This window comes from Miniopterus schreibersii, assembly GCF_964146895.1.
Source record: "Miniopterus schreibersii genome assembly, chromosome: 8".
NCBI classification, from domain to species: Eukaryota; Metazoa; Chordata; class Mammalia; order Chiroptera; family Miniopteridae; genus Miniopterus; species Miniopterus schreibersii.
In genome coordinates, this window is record NC_138109.1 from 57,689,366 (window position 1) to 57,711,616 (window position 22,251).

Genomic DNA, 22,251 nt, shown 5'->3' on the forward strand with positions numbered 1-22,251 from the left:
AATATCACTGAATCTAATCCTGTGTAGTGTAGCTGGATTCTGTTGTATCCAGATGACCATTGTACTAAATCCCTTTCTTTCAGTATTTATTAGTAAAATTAACTAAAGGATTTAACAATTGCTAAATTAGTTTTGACGGGGAAATTGCCAATATGATTTGGGTTGTGTCACACCCTGGATAAAATACAGCATACACACACACATAAGCATAAACATATATGCATACGCAATTTCAAATAAGATTCTGAAATCTTTAGAGAGCAAATTAAGTGATAAGGGAAATACTAACTGAAAAAATTATACATTGCATAGAATCATTTCTCTGATGTCCTTGTATTTGCATGTTTTGATACATAATTTAATCTACCTGCCTTCCCTTTTGTTACTCTTTATAAATCAGTACTGGATCCTATCTTTTGGCTGTTTTTATATATTAGCTGCTATAGACGGATTTTTACATGACCATAATTTGGATGATAAACCTGCCATTTGGGGAGATAGTGAAGAGAAAGAGATATGTTTTCCCATATGAAATATTCATAATTATTTATACCCAAATTTTGCATATAATTGAGTTGATGACATTTAAAAAAAAATAGTGTATCTTTTAAATAGATGGGTTTATAATTTCAGATTTTTGCTAATACTGCTCTAATTCCTTTCTGTTAATGTGTCTTCATAGATTACACACACTCTGCCTGCAGGAATACTTATCAGGGTTTTAATGGTGAGTATCCTTTTTCATTTGCTCTTAAATATGTTAGGGGATACATTTCAGTTTTTCTCTTCATACACATAAAGTACTAATGTAAAAAGCTGGTTCTTCTGTGTTTCATCCAGTGTTTTTTTGTCTCTTGATGTGTCACTTAAGATTAATGTTGTCATGCTATATTTAGTATTTGAATTAGGGAGTTTGGGATCAGAAAAAGTTAGGGCTGTTCATATTAGCTTGACTCTTTGTTTTATTTGAATAATGGTTCCTTTAATTTATTTCAAAAGGCCCTGACTGCATTCTGAGAAATAAGTTACAAGAAAATGGCTGAGATATTTTTGTTGAATTAGAGGCTCTGGTATTGAGTAATGTAGATTAAGTGGATTATTGGCTTATTTCTCTATTGCTTCTGTTGTAATGTATTTTGACCTTGTTTTTGAGGTCATTTGTTTTAATGTGTTCAAATATGTTAGTATTTAAAGAGCTGTCTAAAGGAGCACATAAAGACGCCTGATCATTTATGAACATAAGCATGATGTTAGAGTTATGACTGCAGAATTAGATAAAATCGTGAGAGGTATGCAGAATACAATTAGATGTCATTTTGATAATTATTAAAGTTAAGGCTCTTCCAGAGAGGATGATAACACAAAAAAAGAACAACCCAAAGATATTTTAAAAAACATTACATGAAGGACCCAAGCAAGTGTAATTAAAATTCTGATTGCCAGAGAAATGCAAAATTCAATTGTTGTACATAATATATTCACAAAGTAAAACTGAAGCAAATGTGCTACTAAATAAAGAAGACTATACTATTTTATGGGAAAATTACAGTCCACTTAATTTCTTTTTATCATCTCTAAGAATTTAGAGAAACTTTGGGTTTGATGTGGGCTAAAATGGCACAATATATAGGAAGTATTCAATATACAGGGTTGGCAAAAGCAGGTTTACAGTTGTGAGTACTCAAAACAGTTAATTTTTGTTTTGTTATTTATTAATTATTGTTTAAATTGCATCCACATGTAAGTTAGATTGAAAATTGGAAAATTATCTAGAAAACCATTTCATAAATTTAGGTGTAAGGATTTTAAGACCTTGAACTTAGGAGGTGAAAAGAGTAATTTAAAAAATATTAAGACATTTCTAGAGAAAATTAGCAGAACTTACAGGCTGACTAGTAGTGAGTAGAAAATTGAGAGGGATGAATAAAAAATGAACCCAGGATTTTAAACTGGAGTGAGTAGGACTAGTGCTTTTACTGAAGAGAATGATTTGGAAGAATAGAAGGCTGTGATCTCCAGTACCATGTACTAGAGAGTTAGATTTAATGTCTAAATACAGGTCTTTGAAATACAGGGCCAGAAATTTACTTTCTTGATGTAGAGTGTTGCAAAAAGAGCTTCAGAAATTTCTTTTACTAATGTTAGTACTCATATTTTATTTTTTAAAATTTTAGCTTCAACAGTGGTTCTCATCTGAGGGTGATTTGTTAGACTTCCCTGGGCAGCTCTTTCAAAGTATATCTGTTCAGGTCATACTCTAGTCCTCTTGAATCTTAATTATGGGGCAGGTTGTCCCTGGCTGTGTATATTATGAAAAAAGTACTCTGAAATGCCCAGCCGGCATGGCTCAGCGGTTGAGCATAGACCTATGATTAGAGGAGATTGGGGTCCGATTCTGGTCAAGGCACATGCCCTAGTTGTGGGTTCAATCCCCAGTATGGGGCATGCAGGACGCAGCCGATCAATGACTCTCATTGATGTTTCTCTTTCTCTCTCTCGCTCCTTCTCCCTTCCTCTCTCTGAAATCAATAAAAATATATTGAAAAGAAAAAAGTACTCTGAATGATTTTGGAATGCACCTCTGATTAAAGACCACTGCTTGACAACACTTTGAGGTCTGGGTTATCTACATTTTATAAATGAGGAACTTAATTTCAAGGATATAATTATTTCATTCAACAAATATTTTTGGAGTGACTATTGTGTGTCAGATATTGTTCTAGGAGCTGGCACTATAGCAGTGAACAAAACAGATGAATATTCCTGCCCTTGTGGAGTTTACAGTGTGGTAGGATGAAATAGGCAGTAAATATGGTAAAGAAGTAACGTATGTAAGATGGTAATTGCTAGGGAGAAAAATAATGCAGGGAAAGGGTAATGTGTGTGTGCGTGGGGGGGAGAGGGAGCCGGAATTTTAGAGTAGCTGGCGAAGGACTCACTGAGAACATGACATTTGAGCATAGATTTAAGGGAGGTGAGGATGCAAGTCATGAGGCTATCTAGAGGAAGAATGTTGTAGGCTTTAGAAAAAAAAGATACACCGTTACCAAGTGAAGCTAACAATATACTTCATTGTTAGCATTGTATTTTCCAGCGTCTGAAATGAAGTAGAAGACATTGGAAAACATGTAGAAGACATGCCAAGATACAAATTTCCTCCACACCATTTCTTGGAAGAGAGTTGTATTTCCAGTGTCTCCATGTTTCCTTTTTCTTGCTTGATAACCTCTCTTTTTATGTCAGCAGACCAAAAAAAAAAAAAAAAAAGGTGGGGGAAGGCATTCCAGATAGAGGGAAAGCAGGAACAAAGATAGGGCTGAGTGAATTGTGTTTCAGAGACGTAAGAACTGATGATTTTTGCTGAGCAGTCTTAAGAAGACAAGATTAGAGTGGTGAGGTGTAGCCAGAAGGCATTGAAAATCAAAGGTAATTTGGTTGTATCTAAGAAGCAAGAGAAAGGGAAGACATGAAAAAGTTGAGGGAATGAGCAGTCCAGATACGGGGAAGTGCATTCCAGAGGGAGCAGTAGGTGTAAAAATGGGTGTATCCCTGCTGTATTCAGGATCAGCAAGGGGCCTAGTATAGCTGGAATAAGTGGAGTGAACAGGGGGAATAGTAGATGAAGTTACTCAGATTTTCCAAATATGTATTGACAGATTTTATTGTACAGTATTAAAAAAATCATTAATACTGCTACCAGTTTTATCAGAAAAACCTGTAAGTATTGAGAAGCTGTCAAGCTCAAGGTGGTAGATACAAGTTCTGGAAAATTTTAAATTTTGCTTGATTTTTATCATTGTCAACAAATATTTTCACTTATTTTCCTAGAAGTGACAGTTTGACTTTATTTTGAGAAAATGTCTGCTAAATGACCTAATCTGAAAGCCCTAGTTTTTTTGTTTTTTATATATCTTTATTGATTTCAGAGAGAGGAAGGGAGAGGAAGAGGAAGAGATAGAAACATCAGTGATGAGAGAGTTGTCATTGACCGGCTGCCTCCTGCACGGCCCCTACTGGGGATCAAGCCGGCAACCTGGGCATGTGCCCTGACCAGGAATCGAACCGCGATCTCCTGGATCCTAGGTCGATGCTCAACCGCTGAGCCATGCCCGGCTGGGCTGAAAGCCATAGTTTTTGAATGTCAGCCTTTCTTTCTAGTAAGAATAATATTCCTTAAATAATAATACTTGTAAAAAGTGGCTAATTCAGTTCACAAAACAAACACAGAATGGCTTTTTCTGGTGAGAACTGTGGTACCCTGCTCCATAGCAAAACTGCTTTATGTGTTACATGTACTTCCCATTTTACTACACAGAATATCAGAAAGTAAGTATACTCAAAGGTTATGATTTAATAAAAATCATTCTTACTGCTTCATTAGGGACATTCTTAAGTGAAGGTGGCATGTTTATTTTGTTGTTTTGCTGCAAGTGTGCAGTGTTGAAGAATACGACAACTGTTAGTACAGACTGGTGCCACTGCCTTGATTTATGCTACGGCACCAGCAGTTTTACCCATCAGTGCTTTTGCATCTTCAGTGCGAATGTCAACACTGTGCAGAAGGCAAATAATGACTTAGTATTATTTATGAAAATACTTTAACCTTGTGGACCCTCTGAAAGGGTCTTGGCAACTTCCAGTGCTCAACAGACCATCCTTGACAACTGCTGGTGCTCAAGGGTAGATAAAAAATTACTAAAGATCAGACCCTGCCCAAGACTAATGTACATTTAAGATGAGGTCACAAATAGAATATAAGGTAGAGTATAATAAACACCAGATAAGAGCTACAGACTTCTGTAGATATTCAGAAGAAAGATGATAATCAGCTGAGGCAATATCAATAGGATTGGCGTTTGAAATGGACTTTAAAAGATAGGAAGATTTCAATAAACAGATCTTTGGGGTAATAGAGAGTGTCTCTTTCATGTAGAAGCAACAGCATGAAGCTAGAGGGGTAGATACTTACGGGACTTTGGGAAAAAATCATTTCATCTCTTTGGACTTCAGTTCCCTAATCTATAAAACAAGGCGGTTGAATTTGATCATTTAGGTTACCTCCAAGTGTAAAGGTGCAAGATTGCAAGTAGTAGCTTTGTAAAGTTTTGCTGTCGGCATTGTTGTTGTTAGGAACAGAAATATTTAAACGATTGTAATTTAAATATATTTAATGTTTTAAAAAGTATAAATTAAGGTATTTGCTTTATGTATACTATTGCATTTATCAGTGTATAAAATGTATAGGAAACACATTCTAAATGTTTTTTTTTTCATTTTTATAATCAGTAAATTCATTTTATTACCTCGTATTTTTTTTTTATGTCAGAGGATGAAATAGAGGTACACTTGCAGTGTAATAAAATATACTTAGTACTCTTACTGTATTAGACTTTTTTTAGTGTGTCCATTGCTAGAATTCATAATAATTCCCTTACTCAAAGTATTTGAGGATTTAAATATTTGTTGAGTCATTATTTACAGGCACAGTACCACAGATTGGTCCCACTTTGTGATTTTTACTTTTTAAAAATAACTATTTCAATTACTATATGAAGTACTTTAAATTTGGCTAATTGAAAATATGGTTGCTTCTGGGTTTTTAGACATTTAGAGAACAGATTGATGCAGGAAAATATACTTATGACAAAAATTTCCCCTTTTGACATTATTAATTGCTGATTTTCCTTGAGAATAGTAATTTTTTATTATTAATTATGTACTCTGTAGTATCTAATACCGGGCCTTATAGTAGTACCCTAGTCAAGTAAATATTGGTTAAATTGAAAATAATTTTAATGTAGAATTTTGTAGATGCTAATGTTTTTCTTTGAAACATTGGGTTTCTATAGCAAATCTGAATTTTCAGTAAATTATCATGTGTGGTTTTTTTCAATGTCTAGTGTGACTTTAGCTTAAATGTTACTGATGAATTATTTTCTCAGATGATTAATATGAATATCTTGTGTTTTATGCAAAGATTCTTGAGTAGAATGGTATATTTTACCAACCTTTTGTTATTGACTCTTTTAGGAATGGATCGTGATTATGGCCCTGGATCTTATGGAGGTCTGACATTCAAGGATATTTATCTAAAAATTCTTCTTTTGAGTGCCAGTAAAGGTGAGCGTCATTTAATTTTTTTCTTTTTAAACTCTTTATAGGGATGGATCGTGACTATGGCCATGGATCCTATGGGGGTCAGAGATCCATGGACTCCTACCTAAACCAGTCATATGGCATGGACAATCACAGTGGTGGTGGTGGGGGTAGCAGGTAAATTGCTTAATCACTTAGCCAAATAATTAGAAGACTATAAAATTCTGGATATTTTAATTTAAGAGTTCCTTAGGCATGTCACTATTTGGTTTTGAATAATCACCTTAAATATTTAAAGGTGTTAACTAATGGTTATAAAAATTATCTTGGAATCTTTGGCAGACATTAGTTTAGGAAACTTAGATAACTTATCTTTTCAATATAATAGCATTAAGATTTTTCTGTTTTTAGCAGTGAATATTTCTTTTACTTCTTTTACTTTTAACTCATCAATCAGAATGGTCTGAACAAATGATATAAAATCTTATTAGAAATATTATATATGAAGCTTTTTCCTAATGATTTTAAAAAAATCTTTCCTAATGTGGGTGCTATTAAAAGCAGCAAAGCAGACTTTGACTAGAATGGGTTTAACTGAACTAGCCTAGCCACATTCAGTTTCTAAGAAACATTTAAGATAGTTATTCTTTTAATTTTAATTTTAAAGTAAGTTGTAAGAGCATATTATAATAAAGATGTTCTTTATATCATGTCTAGGTTATTTATTGGCAGGTACTACTGACACCATAACCACTTGTGCTCTAGGCTAGGAGCATTGTATTAAAGCCATGAACACTATGCCTTTTGCTTATTTTAATGCACTAGAGTTTAGAATGTATTTATATGTTGCTATTGATACTGTGGAAAGCTTAAACCTAGTTGAACTACTACAGGCTTTAGGGTTGACCATATTTCAGGCAAAGGGGGTTCACTTTGTGAGACACAAAGATTCCTACTAAATAGCAGTAAAACTAGTTAGGAAACATTTGAAACTATCGTCCTTCTTCATAAATTGAAGGATCCGGATTCCTTAAGGATGGACTGAATCATGCTTACTTTTCTTCTTTCTGCTTCAAGTGTGCCACTATGGTTTATAGTAGAGAAAAAGCAAGAAAATGAAGTTATGACAATTTTGCTTATATGATAAATGTAGTTGGGAAGAGGAATAATTTTTATATGGTTACTAGTATTCGGAAGTAAATAGTACCTTCTATTTAGTGATCTGTAAATAATTGAAGTCATGTAACATTTAAATGTTTTACTATATCAGTTATTGCCTTGTTACATTGTAAATGTAATGTGTATGAATTATGTAGATGTTATTGTTTATCTCGTGTAATTGTGGGCCTTTATAAAACTGTGTTGTAAGGTGTCAAGCATACTTTGGATTTGTGAGAAGTAAGATGATTCGTTTCTTCTGTTGACTCTTATTAAAACCTTGAGGAGACTGTGTGCTCCCTTTTTTAGAGTAGTTTTATGTGATAATTTTCTGCCAGGAATAATTCTTCAAATAATTGAAGACATTATAAAATGTATTCTTTCCCATCTGCCTTGAAAATTTATATGCAAAGGGTATATGCTGGTGGTCCTTTACTTTTATGTTCTATTTTATGTGCTTATCCTTCTAGATTTGTTAGATTTACTAGTCTGTAAGTGAAAAGTGACTGAGGATTAATTATTGACCTTAGCCAGAGTTTGGCAGATTGTCAAATTTTATAACCAGAGATATTTCTCCAAATTTGGATTACTACAAATACAATGAAGCAGTTTTGTGATATAGATTATTGAGGGTGCAAAAGGATCTCTTCTGTGTCATATTAGCCTACATCTGTGTAGTCTTCAATTTGTGTCCCTATTGAAAGCTAAAATACTGTAAAATTTTGTTTTTTCCAATATTGGGGATGGATTCAAAGAAAGTTTGAGTAGTTTGTGAATTTTAGCAAATGACTTTTCCTAAGACTAGGGCTGGGCTAAGTAATTATAGACAAATCTTTTTAATAAAAATAGAAAAGCTGCTAAAGCAGATTTTTAAGCTAAGCTTTACTTAACTCAATTCATGTTTAAAAACTGACTCAGGTAGCTTTCTATCTGGTCTCATGTTGAATTGCCCAGCCCTAATCAAGTGTGAACAAAAGTAGAACTATGCAAACCAGTATGGTATAAATGAATTTTAGTTGATAAATGTCATCTGATAATTTGTCTTTTGAATTGTCTAACATTAGTAAGCTTACTTTTGTTTTTTCCCTCACTGTGCAACTTTTCCAGGTTTGGACCTTATGAGTCTTACGACTCCAGGTCTTCTCTGGGTGGGCGAGATCTGTACAGATCTGGCTATGGTTTTAATGAACCCGAACAAAGCCGCTTCGGAGGTAGTTATGGTGGTCGATTTGAGAGCTCCTACCGGAATAGCCTTGACTCTTTCGGAGGTAGAAACCAGGGCGGGGCTAGCTGGGAAGCACCTTACTCCCGTTCAAAATTGAGGCCTGGGTTTATGGAGGACAGAGGAAGAGAGAATTACTCTTCCTACAGCAGTTTTTCTTCACCCCATATGAAGCCTGCACCTGTAGGCTCTCGGGGGAGAGGAACGCCTGCTTATCCTGAAAGTACGTTTGGAAGCAGAAACTATGATGCTTTTGGAGGACCATCAACAGGCAGAGGCCGAGGCCGAGGAGTAAGTACAACAGAATCTTTTCAGATTCTTTTCACTAGTCACTCTTTTAAACCCTTTCAAGACCATGGTTTTCAACTAGAATAAACACTGTTCATCCCAGTGTATTTTGAAACCAAAGCTGAGTCATTAGCATAATTTTTAGGTTGCCTGTAACACTTTCTCCAGCACCTCAGAAAATAAGTGGCAGTGTGAGATGATTGTTTATAAAGTTTTGCCAAATCTCCCTTTATTAAAAAGGTGAGGATGTTAGGTTTGGTCTAAAAGGGGTTAAAAGGAGTTGCATTTTTCCTTGTAAACACTAGCAGTTTTGCTAGTGGGACAGTTCTTGGATTATTGTAAAAGGTAACTGAACCCTTTTGGAGTTTTTGAGTAGGTTAAAGGTGCAATGTATGATAAAATGTTTATACTTCGCTACTAAACTCTAGCATGTAGAATTTCTTCAAAGCTCCATATTTCACATTAAACACAAGAGACCAAAAGTTGGTGATAGTAGAGGGTAGCTTAGCCTTGTTTACGTGGTGAAGAAGTTGATACGTATAATAGATTGTAGAATGATTTGTGGTCAGTATAATTTTGCTAACTCTCTTACAATATGTCCTATTGCTGGGTGTAATATTTTCTCTGTGTCACTAGTTTTACTATTGAAAAATAATTTCCTACCTGTATATGTTCATGGCTCCTTCCTAGGAAGTAATATTTTGTAAATTCTTGCTTAGATGAGCAGATACACTAGTCTTCAAGTGTTTAATTTCAGGATATATAGTGCTAAGATTATGCCTATGTTCTTAGGTAACTTGACTGACTGAAATTTTACCTAGTAAGTGTATGTAGATTATGGGGTTATTATGTAGTTTGATTATATAAAGAATACTGTATTTTCGCTATAATGTAAGAAATGTTTTTTTTTCTTTTTTGAGTCAGTTGCTCTTAATATTCTGTTTGCAGAGGGAAGTACTTCTGATAGAAAATGTAGTAGGGCACACATTTTTGACTGTTTATTAGCTTTTGGTACATCAGTGTAGTGTGTCATACTTGTTTAGAAATTTTGCATTTATAACAGTTAACTCCTATGTAAAATGCATTGCACCTTTAATGGATAATTAATGAAGATTTTTCTGATGTGACTGTATACATTACCTGGAAACACTAATTTATTCATATCTACTAGGTTAGCTAGGTATTCTAAGCATAGTATGCAAATGTAAGTAACTGATTATGTTGCTATTCTACCATACTTTATGATTGAAGGTTAATTGAAAATAGTTGGGGTAAAATTTGAAAACACTTAATATTTTTCATGCTGTATACTACTTTATAGGCAAATGATTTTTTTCTTAATGAGACTTCAGATACCAATTTTGTTTTCATAATAGAAAAACAGGTATTCCTGTATTTTGTATTCAGCATTCTAGTCTGAATGTACTTTTCTTTCTTTCCTCCTGTTAATGAAATAGATGAGCCAATAGGATTTTCTTTTTTAATCTTCACTTGTACAATTCCCATTGGATCCTTCTCTTCAGATTACTCCTCAATCTTTATCTTCTAAAAGTAAGGTTAGCAGAACAAATTCCTATGGACATGTGGCCTCTTGTTGTAGTGGATTTTATTAATGATAAGAGAAGAGGAAGGGACACAGAGTCATTTGGTTGCATGACTCTTCCGTCTATAAACTTTTGCTTCTCAGGCTTCTGGGTCAGTATATGTTTCTCTAGGTAAGAATGTGAATGGAACGTCAGATGCAATTCTTTATCTGAAGTGTGTCTTGGAAGTTGATGCATGGTAATGCTTTAACTCTCCTATTTCATACTAATGTTCCATCTCGCCTTCTCATTCATTCCCTTTTTCAACAGGGAGAAATCCTAAATGATTTCTGGATCTTTTTTACTTCAGACTTCAAATATGGTCTTGTGTTTCTTAGTTTTAAGCCAGGCTTTAGTAAAATAAAGATTTCTTTTAAGGTCTTTTCATGGGAAAATATCAATTAGGAACTCTGAAGAGGAGTTGTCAGAGAGTTGTACAAGTGGTAATATTTTGACAGGCACATATGTTGTTCATGATCTCAAGTAATTTTGAATTGTAAAAATAAAAAAATAGGAAATATCCATATTTGTTCTACTGGAAATAAAAATACTAATTCACTGGATTTGAGTGATGTAATAATTTACAAAGTTTTCCAATGTGTTTATTCATAGTGGACATGTAAAATTTAGTTACATTCTGGGGAATTTTCAGGTAAAAATTATTAGGTAACATGTAAGTTTTGTATGAATTCATTCTTTATCTTTGGATGTTATACTAATATTTCTTGATTTCACAAATTTGCAGCACATGAGTGATTTTGGAAGCATTCATAGACCTGGAATTGTTGTTGACTATCAAAATAAATCCGCCAGTGTGACAGTTGCTGCTACAAGAGGAATAAAGAGAAAAATGATGCAACCATTTAATAAGCCCAGTGGAACCTTTATCAAGAAACCCAAGCTAGCAAAACCTGTGGAGAAGATGAGCCTCAGCAAATCACCCAGTAAGTCAGAAAGCTTAACTGCTATGCTTCAGGATACTTTTTACCTTTTTAAAAATTCAGTGCTTTTAGATAATTTTTTCATGTTTATATAGACAGACTGCAGCCAAAAGGTGGAAACAATGCAGTTGTTTATTAACAAATGAATGGATAAAAGAAAATGTGATGTATCCACACAATGGAATGTTATTCAGCCATTAATAAGAAAGGGGGCATACTGATATATGGTACAACATGTGAATGAACCTTGAAAACACTATGCTGAATAAAAGAAGCCAGACAAAAAAAGCTACTATATTGTATGATTCTATTTATATGAAATATCCAGGATGGAAAGCAGATTAGTAGTTACCAAAGGGTTGGGGAAAGGTTAAGTGGGGAGTGACCAGTTAATGGATGTAGGCTTTCTGTTTGGGGTGATGTAAAATTTCTGAAACTAAGTGATGATGATTGCACAACATTGCGAAGTACTTAATATCACTGAATTGTTCACTTGGAAATGGTTAAAATGGTAAATTTTACACCAGGTATTTTATTACTTTATTATATTTGCATTAAAATGTTTTTAAAAAGGATGAACCTGCTTTTATTCTAGAGTTCATACATTTTCAGAATTTTTGGAAAGCTGCTATAATATGTATCAGTTTTTGTATCCAAGGCTCCCCAGTTTTCATTTAATTTTCATTTTAATTCAGGGTCAGGTTATTTCAGTGTTTCTTAAAGCGGTATTCAAGATTATTTGAAGTCAACAATTTTCAACCTTTTTCATCTCAGGGCACATGTAAACTAATTACTAAAATTCTGCGGCACACCAAAACATGTTATAGTTTTTGCTGATCTGACCAAAAAATAGGTATAATTTAGATTCATTCACACTGGATGGCTTGTATTCAAATCAAGTTTCACATATACTGGTTAATCTTGAACTCTGAAAATTTTTTTTTTTTTTTTGGTGCGTTCAGTTTAGACTATCACCAAGTAAACCTTGTATGTCTGTACTTTATAAACTGGGACTGGAAAGGGAGAATGCAAAAATGATCTGTAGTCTTGACATTTTTGTCTGCTATCCTAGCAAAAATTGATCCAAAAAATGAAGAAGAAGAAAAGCGGCGAATTGAGGCTCGACGAGAGAAACAGAGGCGCAGAAGGGAGAAAAACAGTGAGAAATATGGAGATGGATACAGGTTTGTGCTTAGTAGTCAGAAAATTGGGCTTGTTATAAAACCATTTTCTAGAAAAGGCAATCAGTTGGAATGTGGAAAAATTCCTGAACATCAAATGAAAAGTTTTGATCAAAGATATATAGGAATGCTTTGATTTTTTTATATTTATATACAGTTACCACTTAGAAAATATAAGAGAAAAGAAGTCCCATTCAATAATGATAATAAAGTCCAGAAATACAGTGTTCTTAAAAAGAAATGTATGTTTTAACATAAAGAAAACCACGAAGTCTTTGAGATTTGACTGTATGGGACATCGTGATATGTACATTCATCCTCACCTGAGGATATGTTCACTGATTTGAGAAAGAGACAGATGCAGACATCAGTTGGCCGCTTCCCTTATGTGCCTGACCAGGAATCAACCCCGAACTCTTTTGGTGTACAGGACGATGCTCCAACCAACTGAGCCACCTGGCCAAGGCCATATTGATATTCTTGGATAGGAAAACTAAGTTTTACAAATACATCAGGTCTTTCCAATCCTGATTCCCAACAAAATTTTGAAAAAGAAGAGTAAATGAGTAGATACTAGCTTTTCTAGATATTGAAACATTAGGAAGCTGTCATAGTTAAAAATAGGTGGTACTAGAAAAAGGTAATCAGTGTAACTGGATTATTAACCTGTAAGCAGATGTGTAAGAATGTAATGTGTAATAGAGAAGGTGCTGCAGATGAAAAGGGAGTTGCTTGAACAACTGAGCAATAACAAGGAAAAAATAGTTTAGACCCTCTTCTTGCACCAGCGAGGATGAATCCAGTTTAATTTTGAAACTTTAAAAAATTGGAAAATAACAGGAAAATAAAATGGAATATTTTAATCTTTGCAAGAAGGTTTTGTTTTCTAGGCTTAAAAGTTCTACAGTAAATTACAAAGGGAATGATGACCAAATTTGTTTAGAGAAAAATTTTAAGCTTGGAAGCAAACAGACTTGGAAAATGATATAAACATGAAAAATGACTAATGTTGAAGTTAATAAACATTACTGAACCAGAATTTTCTTTTTTAAATTTATTTTTATTGTTGAAAGTATTACAGATATCCCCTTTTTTCCCCATTGATCCCCTCCACTCCGCATCTGTCCCACCCTCAGGCCTTCCCCATGCTATTGTCTGTATCTCTGGGTTATGCATGTATGCATATAAGTTCTTTGATTGACCCCCGCCTGATCTTCCCTCTGAGATTCGTTGTCCCATGGTTCTATGTCTCTGGATCTATTCTGTTCATCAGTTTAATTTTGAACCACAATTTTTAAAAAAATTCAGAAACAAGATATTTGATACATAATTTGATGAAAGAACAGCTAGATGATCATTTTAGGGTAAATAAACTGAAAATTTAAATAATAGTATAGTATTTTATTAGCAAGGACAAAAGAAATACTGATTTACTAACTGGGATACAGTCAAAAGACACTATTATTTTCTGATGACTATATAATAAAGCTACTGGGAAGCAACTTATCAGTTTTAAAAAATGTCTTGAATTTTTTTATGCTTTTGATCTCTCCAAGAAAATAACCTCAAAATATAGAAGAGTTTAATCTAAAAAGATGCCCATTACAACATTATTTGTAATAGCTCCAAATACTAGTAATAGAGTGTGACCAAGCATATGTAAGCTTAGATACATCCCTTCATGGCTCTTTAGGCTATTGGTTATAAAACTTGAAACAATATGCAGAAAATGCAGGCAAAATAGAAAAATACAGGGTGGGACAAAAGTAGGTTTACAATTCCTATGGAAAATAATACCATAATTCATAAATAATAATACAAAAACAAACTATCATGTACTCATAAGATGTAAAGTTATGCATAGAAAAAAACAGGGGATTACTAGGAAATTTTTTTGAAAAGATAATATTGATACTTATCTTTTTTCCTCTTAAATCTGCCTAGGTACTACTTATGCTAGGGAAATAAAGAATACAAAATTTAAAAAGTAAATTCACTGTTTCCTCTATTCAAAATACAGTTTTGCTCTATAAAAGTTAACTTGTGCATCATGAAGGGAATGAAATATTTCACCTAAGTGGATTTTCTAGATGTCTAAAACTTTATCTTAGTTCAGAAGATAGCATTTTAAGAGAAGAATCGGCAAACCTTTTTAAGAAGGTAATTTTTGCCCGGCCGGGCGTGGCTCAGTGGTTGAGCATCAACCTAGGATCCAGGAGATCGGTGTTTGATTCCTGGTCAGGGCACATGCCCGGGTTGCGGGCTAGGCAGCCGATCAATGACTCTCTCATCATTGATGTTTCTATCTCTCTCCCCTCCTCCTTTCCTCTCTCTGAAGTCAATAAAGATATGAAAAAAAAGGTATTTTCTAACTGTATGAGTTTTTTCCCACATTAAAGGGGGTACTCTCTGTTATTAATTGGTCTTAATATGTACATTGATTTTGTTCATGTAAAATGTAGTAAAATAAAATTCAATTGCATCTGATTGCCAGATTTTAGTTGACTAGGTATTACTTGTGTAATCTTTGTGGCCAGCTTTAATCACCTTTGACTATGTTCTTTCTGGTTTGTTACTCCTAATTTGTTGGGACCTGAGAAATAATAGGATTAAACTTACTAAGAATTAACTCATAAAAAGAAGTTTGAAGGGGCAGCCATCTTGTGGTCCTTGGGACTTACCTCCCACTCTGATATCACTTCCTCTTGACAAGGGTAATGGGCATAGTTATGTTGGGTGCAGAAATAAATTTAAATGCATGCTTTGTATCAAATGTGAGGAGTTCAAAGATGATTTTATATTATATGGTTAATTTTTCCATTTATTTACCCCATGAATACTTTATCCATTAAAAATTACAGATTTGGATATGGTATATCCATGTTAATATAATATGTATTGTGATTTGGAGAAAATAAAAGAAGTGAGCTTTCATCTAGCTGTTTATTCCATAATTCTAAATATAAACCTGATGACATAACCAAAAGAGTATCAGTTCTATTAAATTACCATTTTAGGATAAAAATCTTTTAAAATTGTCTAAAATAATTTTAATTTATTAGAGCAGTTTTATTTTGAGTTAGGATAAGACAGTGACAGTAAATAACTATTCTTATGATATATATATATGTAGATTTGAGTGCTTTTAATATGATAAAGAGGATGGAAAGGTAGGGAACCTGGTGGGAAAGGGATGGTTTTTTGAGAGGTGTAGACAAACAGCATATGGTGAAGAGCGTCAGAAGAACGTACAAAGTCGTTGTATAGGAGAAGACTTCTGCAGGGGGTGCAAGGAAATGGATCAGTGGGTTTGAACAGATTGAGGAATGATAGGCAATAGGAGCTGTTAGGCAGCTCAGGTAGAGGTCATGATTTGAGGTAAAACAAAGAAACAGGAATGTTTCATTTGTATTCAGGAGATGGAAAGCTATGTAGATTGAAATGACTGTAGTGGGGCGAAAGGTGTAATCGTAATCTAATTAAAACATTTAATAGAGACATACTATGTGCCAGGTACTGTTAAATGTATTAGTGGGTGAAGCCAAATAGATAGGAGAGGTTAAGAGCTTTTCTAAATGCCAGTTGAAAGCATTTTAACTTTTTTTTTGAGCCTTAAGGAGCCAATGAAGCCTTTTGAGCAGTAGTGTGCTGTTGCCTCCGTTAGGAAATAATAATAATTAATTGAATAATTACTTTGTGCCAGGAACTGTTCTATGGGCTTTATATGTATTAATTTTTTTAAATCCTCATCTCATTAAGAAAACTAAGGCCCAGAGGAGGAAGTTAAGTAACTTGTGCAAGGTCACACAAGGGGGCTAGGTATAAACCCAGCACTTGGCTCCAGATCCCATACTCTTAACCAGGAATATAAATCGAATAGTAGTGTAAGGAATTGATTGGAAACTGGAGACTGGACACAGAGAAACCAGTTAGGAAACTGTTGTCATAATTCTAGGAAAAGGAAATAAGAGTATGTAAGATAGGAACAATTAAATGGGAGAAAATGAAGAAATTCATTTTGGGATATCCCGAGCTTCAAAATGCATGCATTTGTCCAGACGAGGACTGTTAGTCATCCTGAAGTGGTCTTTAGGAAGCAGGGCTCTTGGTCACCCGAGAGCTCCAAAGGAGTGAATTATGGTTGTCTGATTTCCCACCTGGCTGTGTTGATGCTACTTTAGTAGTTTGGAAACTGGAGGATGGAACAGTGTAAAACAAGTAGTGGAACTTTGGAAATTGATACTTCTCAAGGTTTGTTTTGGCTTTCTCACCCTGCTAGGCTAGAAGTGGAGAGTTTAGGATTAGATGAAGTAGATACATTGATTCCATCTTTCATAACCAGCAACTCCAGGGTGGGCCAGAAATGCAAAGTAGTATGATGGCAGTGTTGTCCAAATAGGTACTTAAGGAAATACAGTTTTTTCTGACTAAAGCTAAATTTACATCAACCATAAAATGGAAGAAAGGAAATCATGCTAGTAAAATTAGTTTCATTGTTATCGTTATATGAACTCTGTAAGTAAGGTAATATTTAAAGAAAAACTTTTTTTCCCTTATAGAATGGCATTCACATGTTCATTTTGTAAATTTCGAACGTTTGAAGAAAAAGATATTGAACTGCATCTGGAAAGTTCTTCACACCAGGAAACATTAGATCATATTCAGAAACAAACTAAATTTGATAAAGTAGTTATGGAGTTTTTGCATGTAAGTAGCTGTTTTGAAGTGAAAAGCACCTTATCTGACATTTCAATTTCTTATTTTTTTATAGTTCTCCATCTCCCATTTTATGTTTCTAAAATTTTAATTTACTCTTTACTTAGTTATTTTAAAATTAGCCCAGAATTAGATGTGAATTCCTTTTCTGTAATAGAATTTAGATTGTTAGTTGAGGGAACATTTTATGTTTCTCACAGTGATTTCTGGCAGAGGTGTCAGGAAAAGAATTCCTCTAACAACTGTGTATTGATGCAGCATCAGCTGTCACCTGTTGAGGGGTCTGTGTACAAGGTGTTGTACTGTGTACTTTGATATTTTATTAGAGCCTCATAACAGCTCCTTTTTATCATGAAAGATACTCAGAACAGTTTAGTGACTCAGTAAGTAGTGGAGTCTGAACTCAGAGAGCCAAGTGTCTGTTTAATGTCCTTTGTATTATGAGTGTGTGGTCATCAGTTCATCAATTTTTCCTGAATATTTATGAAATGTGCTGTGCAGGCACTGAAGAAACAGCACTACTTTCAATGAACAGACAACAATTAGAAATATAACACACTCACACATACACAGATGACACAGTTAAGTGGAAGGGCCAAGAGTGATAGTATAAGCAGAAGGGGTTTGGAGTAATGGGAGGATAGTTGGGGTCAGGGATGCTTAAAGAAGGTGCTAGACCTGGACTGCTAATTATGCATACAGTTAATTTGAGCAGAAGAGATGGAATTGTTAGCAAGTTAGAAATATAATGACCGTTCACCACTCTATATCCATGCAGAATTGTGCCCCTTAATTAAAATTTTATGCAATTCGTTTCTAAACTAGTTCCTGTCATTTAGGACTTAGGTACTTACCTGCCCAGAGAAGACCTCTTGACTAGTCCAGCTCTCTTTGATTTTTCTTACTCCATGTGCCTAAAATACATTTTGAAAAGTGAATACTTTTTGTAGTTTCCTGGTACTTTCTGATAGTCTTTTCAACTAAATTAAAGCTTCTTGAGAACAGATACTAGTTCTTATATAACACTTACTGTTAACTTTCATGGGCTGAGCATGGTGTTGAGCATATGCTAAGTGCTTACTGATAACTTTCTGTATTCTTCCTGTTTTGTTTCCTAGGAATGTATGGTGAATAAATTCAAGAAAACATCTATTCGTAAACAACAGACAAATAATCAAACGGAAGCAGTCAAAATAATTGAAAAAGATGTTATGGAGGGTAAGTATTTAAACAAATTGTTTTAGAAATTTACATGTATATTTTACCTATAACCTATTTCAGTGTAAATAATGCCCACTAGAGTGACACAGTACATAGTTACATGTGGTAGCCCTGGGTGGGTTATCAGAAGTGAACTTTGACTTCCTGTTCTCATGCTTACAAGTTTATCATTTCCCTTACAATGGCTTTCACTTCAGTTTTAGAGGAAACATCAACTTTATCTCTGGGTGGAAGTTCTGTCATCTGCCTTCTGTCTTTCTTATCCCTTCTCATTTCCTTATGGACTTTTCCTCGTAGTTCTCACCTCCTTAAGGACTTTTGCTCTTCTGTTTTTCAGTCTTCCCTTCATTTTTAATTCCCTCCCTGAAGCCTGTGCTCTTATCTTAAAAACAAACAAAAAACCCAAAGGAGCAAAAGAAAATAAAAACAGACATTAGTCCACCTAAAGCCCGCCTTTCCCTTTAAACAGCCGTGCTTCTTTAGCATAGTCCCCAACCCACAGTAGACAGTTTTCTGCTACTGTGTATTGAAACTGTTCTGACAGACCAATACCAACTTCAGTAGATTCTTTTGAATCATTACCTTATTTCTGTAACATTTTTCACTGATAACTTTATTCTCTGAATCTATTTCCTCCCTTGGTTTCTCTGGTATTTCACTGCCCTTTGTGTCTCTTTCTTTCTGTACCAGACTTTTAGAGTTTGGTATTTCCCAGTACTCTGTCATTAGTCCCATTATCATCTCTCTCTTTTTTCCTGATGAATTCATTTACTTACAGAGCTTAAATTAACACTTTTGTTAATTACTTGTGCATTTATAGCACAGATGTCTTTTGAACTCTAACCTCACATATCCAACTGCCTGTTCACATCTCTCTCCAGCACTTCCACAGAATCGACATACCCAAAACCTTATCCTCTCTGCGCATCCTTCAGCCCATGAAGGGAACAAAACAGCCGTGGCCGCTGTGGCCCAATTGGTTGGGCGGCATCCTGTGCACCAAAAGGTTGCTGGGTTCGATTCCCAGTCAGGGCACATGCCTGGGCTGTGGCTCCATCCCTGGTAGGGGGCCTGCAGGAGGCAGCACGTTGATGTTTTGCTTTCACATCCACGTTTCTCTCTTCCTCTCTCAAAAAAAATCAATTAAAAAAAAATCTTAAAAAAGAAAAACAAAAACTCTACAAATACCTCCTTCATTTATGTTGGAAAGTGGCCTCACTATTAAAGTCAGAATTACGAAGTTAATCCTAAGTACTTACTTTTACTTGACTATATTTGTAGCATTGTGTCCTTTAGGTTCCATCTTTTAAATATCTAACAAGTCTGTTTATCTGCTCTTTAAATAATGCATTTGTTCAAATCTTTATATGTTCTTTTGACAATTACAGTATTTCACTAACTAGTTTTCTTCTAGTCTTTCTAACCTCTAATTCTACTGTATTACATCATTACTTTAAGAATTTTCAGTGGCTCCCCCATTCTCTAAAGATACAATTCAGATTCTTAGGCATGGCACAAAATGCTCTCTATGGTCTAGGCATTTTTCTTTTTCTCTGTTCTCATCTTTTGTCATTTCTTTATACTCTGTGCCCCAGCCACACAGAATTACTTGCAATTCCGAGAAAGAGCCATTTTCTCTTACACCTATCCTTTGTATATATTTATACTTTTACTTGTAATAAACCTCTGTTACCATTTTCAAGATCCAACATATGTTGTTCCTTATGAATCTAATTTTGACATCTTTTCCCCTATTCCTACCCACCCACATTAATAATCACAGAAATTCTTATTTTACTACAAAAGTCACATTTTTTTCTTTTTCCTTTTCGGGATGACTTGTAGGCATCAGACCATGATTATATAACATGATTAGGAAATATAATGTAGTTATACTTTATAATTTTAATCTTTTATCCATATATTTTTAATCTATATGTGCATATTTATGAGACACAGGAGAAAAACTCAACATAAACCTACATACTCCAATCCTATTTTGGGAAGAAGGAGTATAAATAATTATGGAAACAAAATAGTAAGCTTGATTTGTTTGAAATAAAAATATATGAATCATTTCTTATTATTTGGATTTCCTTTGTAGGTGTCACTGCAGATGACCACATGATGAAAGTAGAGACTGTTCACTGCAGTGCTTGTAGTGTATATATCCCTGCTTTGCATAGCTCAGTTCAACAACACTTAAAGTCTCCTGATCACATCAAAGGGAGGCAGGTAAGTTTGCATCTATCCTGATGAAATCCTTAGATTATTCATCAGTCCCTTATTATCTTTACAGGCCATTGTTTCTTACCTGCCTACTGGTGCACAGTCCTATTCATTTCACCTGTGAATACCTGTAAAGGTAGCTAGAGAGGCAAGTGCACAGTGGTTAAGATTGTGGGCACTGGAGCAAGACTTTCCTGGGTTTGAATTGTGGCTCAGTACATAACCTGTAAATTAACTTTAAGTTTCCTTATTTGTAAAATGGGGATGGATAATCATTGTACTTTTATGGGACTATTTAAAGATGAGGTTAATTAAAATATAAAAGGCACTTAAAATAGTGCCTTGCACATAGTAAGCATTTAGGAAATCATAGCTGTTGTTGAACTGTTCTTTCTATTGACATTTTTTTAAGTTGGAACAAAATTGTGTGTGTGTGTGTTAGGACAAAAAAGAAAGGAAAGATTTGATTATAACATTTTTCTCTGGTTGGGAAAAGTAAATTTAAAAAGTAGGGTTATAAGTTTCTATCTCTTATATTTTTAAAGTAGAATTTACTAAAAATTTCTGGAAGTATTCACTATTTTAGCATATTTCTGTTTATATTGGTTGCTTTTATTTAGTCAAATTCATTTCAAATAAAGATTTTTATATTGTGCAAAATTTGTTTGAAAAGCAAGTTAAAAAATTTAAATATTAAAGACAGGTGTTTTTTTAAAAAATTGATTTTAGAGAGAGGAAGGGAGAAAGAGAGGCAGAGAGATACATCGATTTGCTGTTCCACTTATTTATATATTCATTGGTTGATTCTTATATGCTCCCTGACTGGAGATCAAACCCACAACCTTGGCGTATTGGAATGATGCTCTAACCAACTGAGCTACCGGCCAGGGCTACAGACAGGTTTTAAATAGAACATACTTGGATCTTAACTTCATATTTTGTATTAAAGTAAACCTCATTTAACTCAGATTTCTAAAGACTTTTTTAGCTATTTTGAGCACATATAATATTTTTAAAATCCTTGTCTTTCTAGTTTGAAATTCCTTTGATACTTGTTTGGAAACTAGACATTGCATATTATCACAGTACCTTTCCTTCCTCGTATAAAACAGTTTTGTGATAGTTACAGCTCAGAGGTAGACTAATTACGCTAGCTGTATGAAAAACTATTTTTTTCTTTTTTGGTAGCATGAAAATAATAGTTGGAGTAGATGGTGCTGAGTTAGGTGGAGGTAGAATAGAAAGGAGAGAAAGCAACTGTCTAGAAGACCTAGACTTAAGGTACCTGGTGACTGGATGTGCGTTTTTGAAGTTGATCTGCTCATTGAATCTTCATTGTTTTAATCCATAGAAGATTTACATGGTGGTCACAGTAGCTATTGTTGCTTTATGGCTTAATTTGCCAGAAAGTAAATCCTTTAAATCTAAGGATTTGAACATACAATGTTATTTTAATTATGGAAATATTTTTTAAGACATGGTTTTCAAATACTTCAGTGTGTTCTATTTTATTTATAGGCTTTTAAGGAACAAATAAAAAGAGAGAGTGTCTTGACTGCTACAAGCATTTTAAATAATCCGATAGTGAAGGCGCGATATGAACGTTTTGTTAAGGT

At 34.2% G+C, this 22,251-nt stretch overlaps 1 protein-coding gene across 2 annotated transcripts in view; it reads left to right on the forward strand.

Moving 5' to 3' along the window:
- Positions 1 to 22,251, forward strand: part of ZNF326 (zinc finger protein 326) — a 30,081-nt gene that overhangs the window by 2,073 nt on the left and 5,757 nt on the right. The window contains exons 2-11 of one of the 2 annotated variants that reach the window (XM_081144527.1): positions 683 to 727; positions 6,031 to 6,066; positions 6,162 to 6,273; positions 8,362 to 8,767; positions 11,093 to 11,291; positions 12,361 to 12,472; positions 17,029 to 17,176; positions 18,304 to 18,403; positions 20,511 to 20,641; positions 22,154 to 22,249. In XM_081144527.1, the coding sequence (XP_081000653.1) occupies positions 683 to 727; positions 6,031 to 6,066; positions 6,162 to 6,273; positions 8,362 to 8,767; positions 11,093 to 11,291; positions 12,361 to 12,472; positions 17,029 to 17,176; positions 18,304 to 18,403; positions 20,511 to 20,641; positions 22,154 to 22,249 (1,385 nt within the window). The remainder of the gene's footprint in view (positions 1 to 682; positions 728 to 6,030; positions 6,067 to 6,161; positions 6,274 to 8,361; positions 8,768 to 11,092; positions 11,292 to 12,360; positions 12,473 to 17,028; positions 17,177 to 18,303; positions 18,404 to 20,510; positions 20,642 to 22,153; positions 22,250 to 22,251) is intronic. The other variant, XM_081144528.1, reaches the window with a different exon arrangement.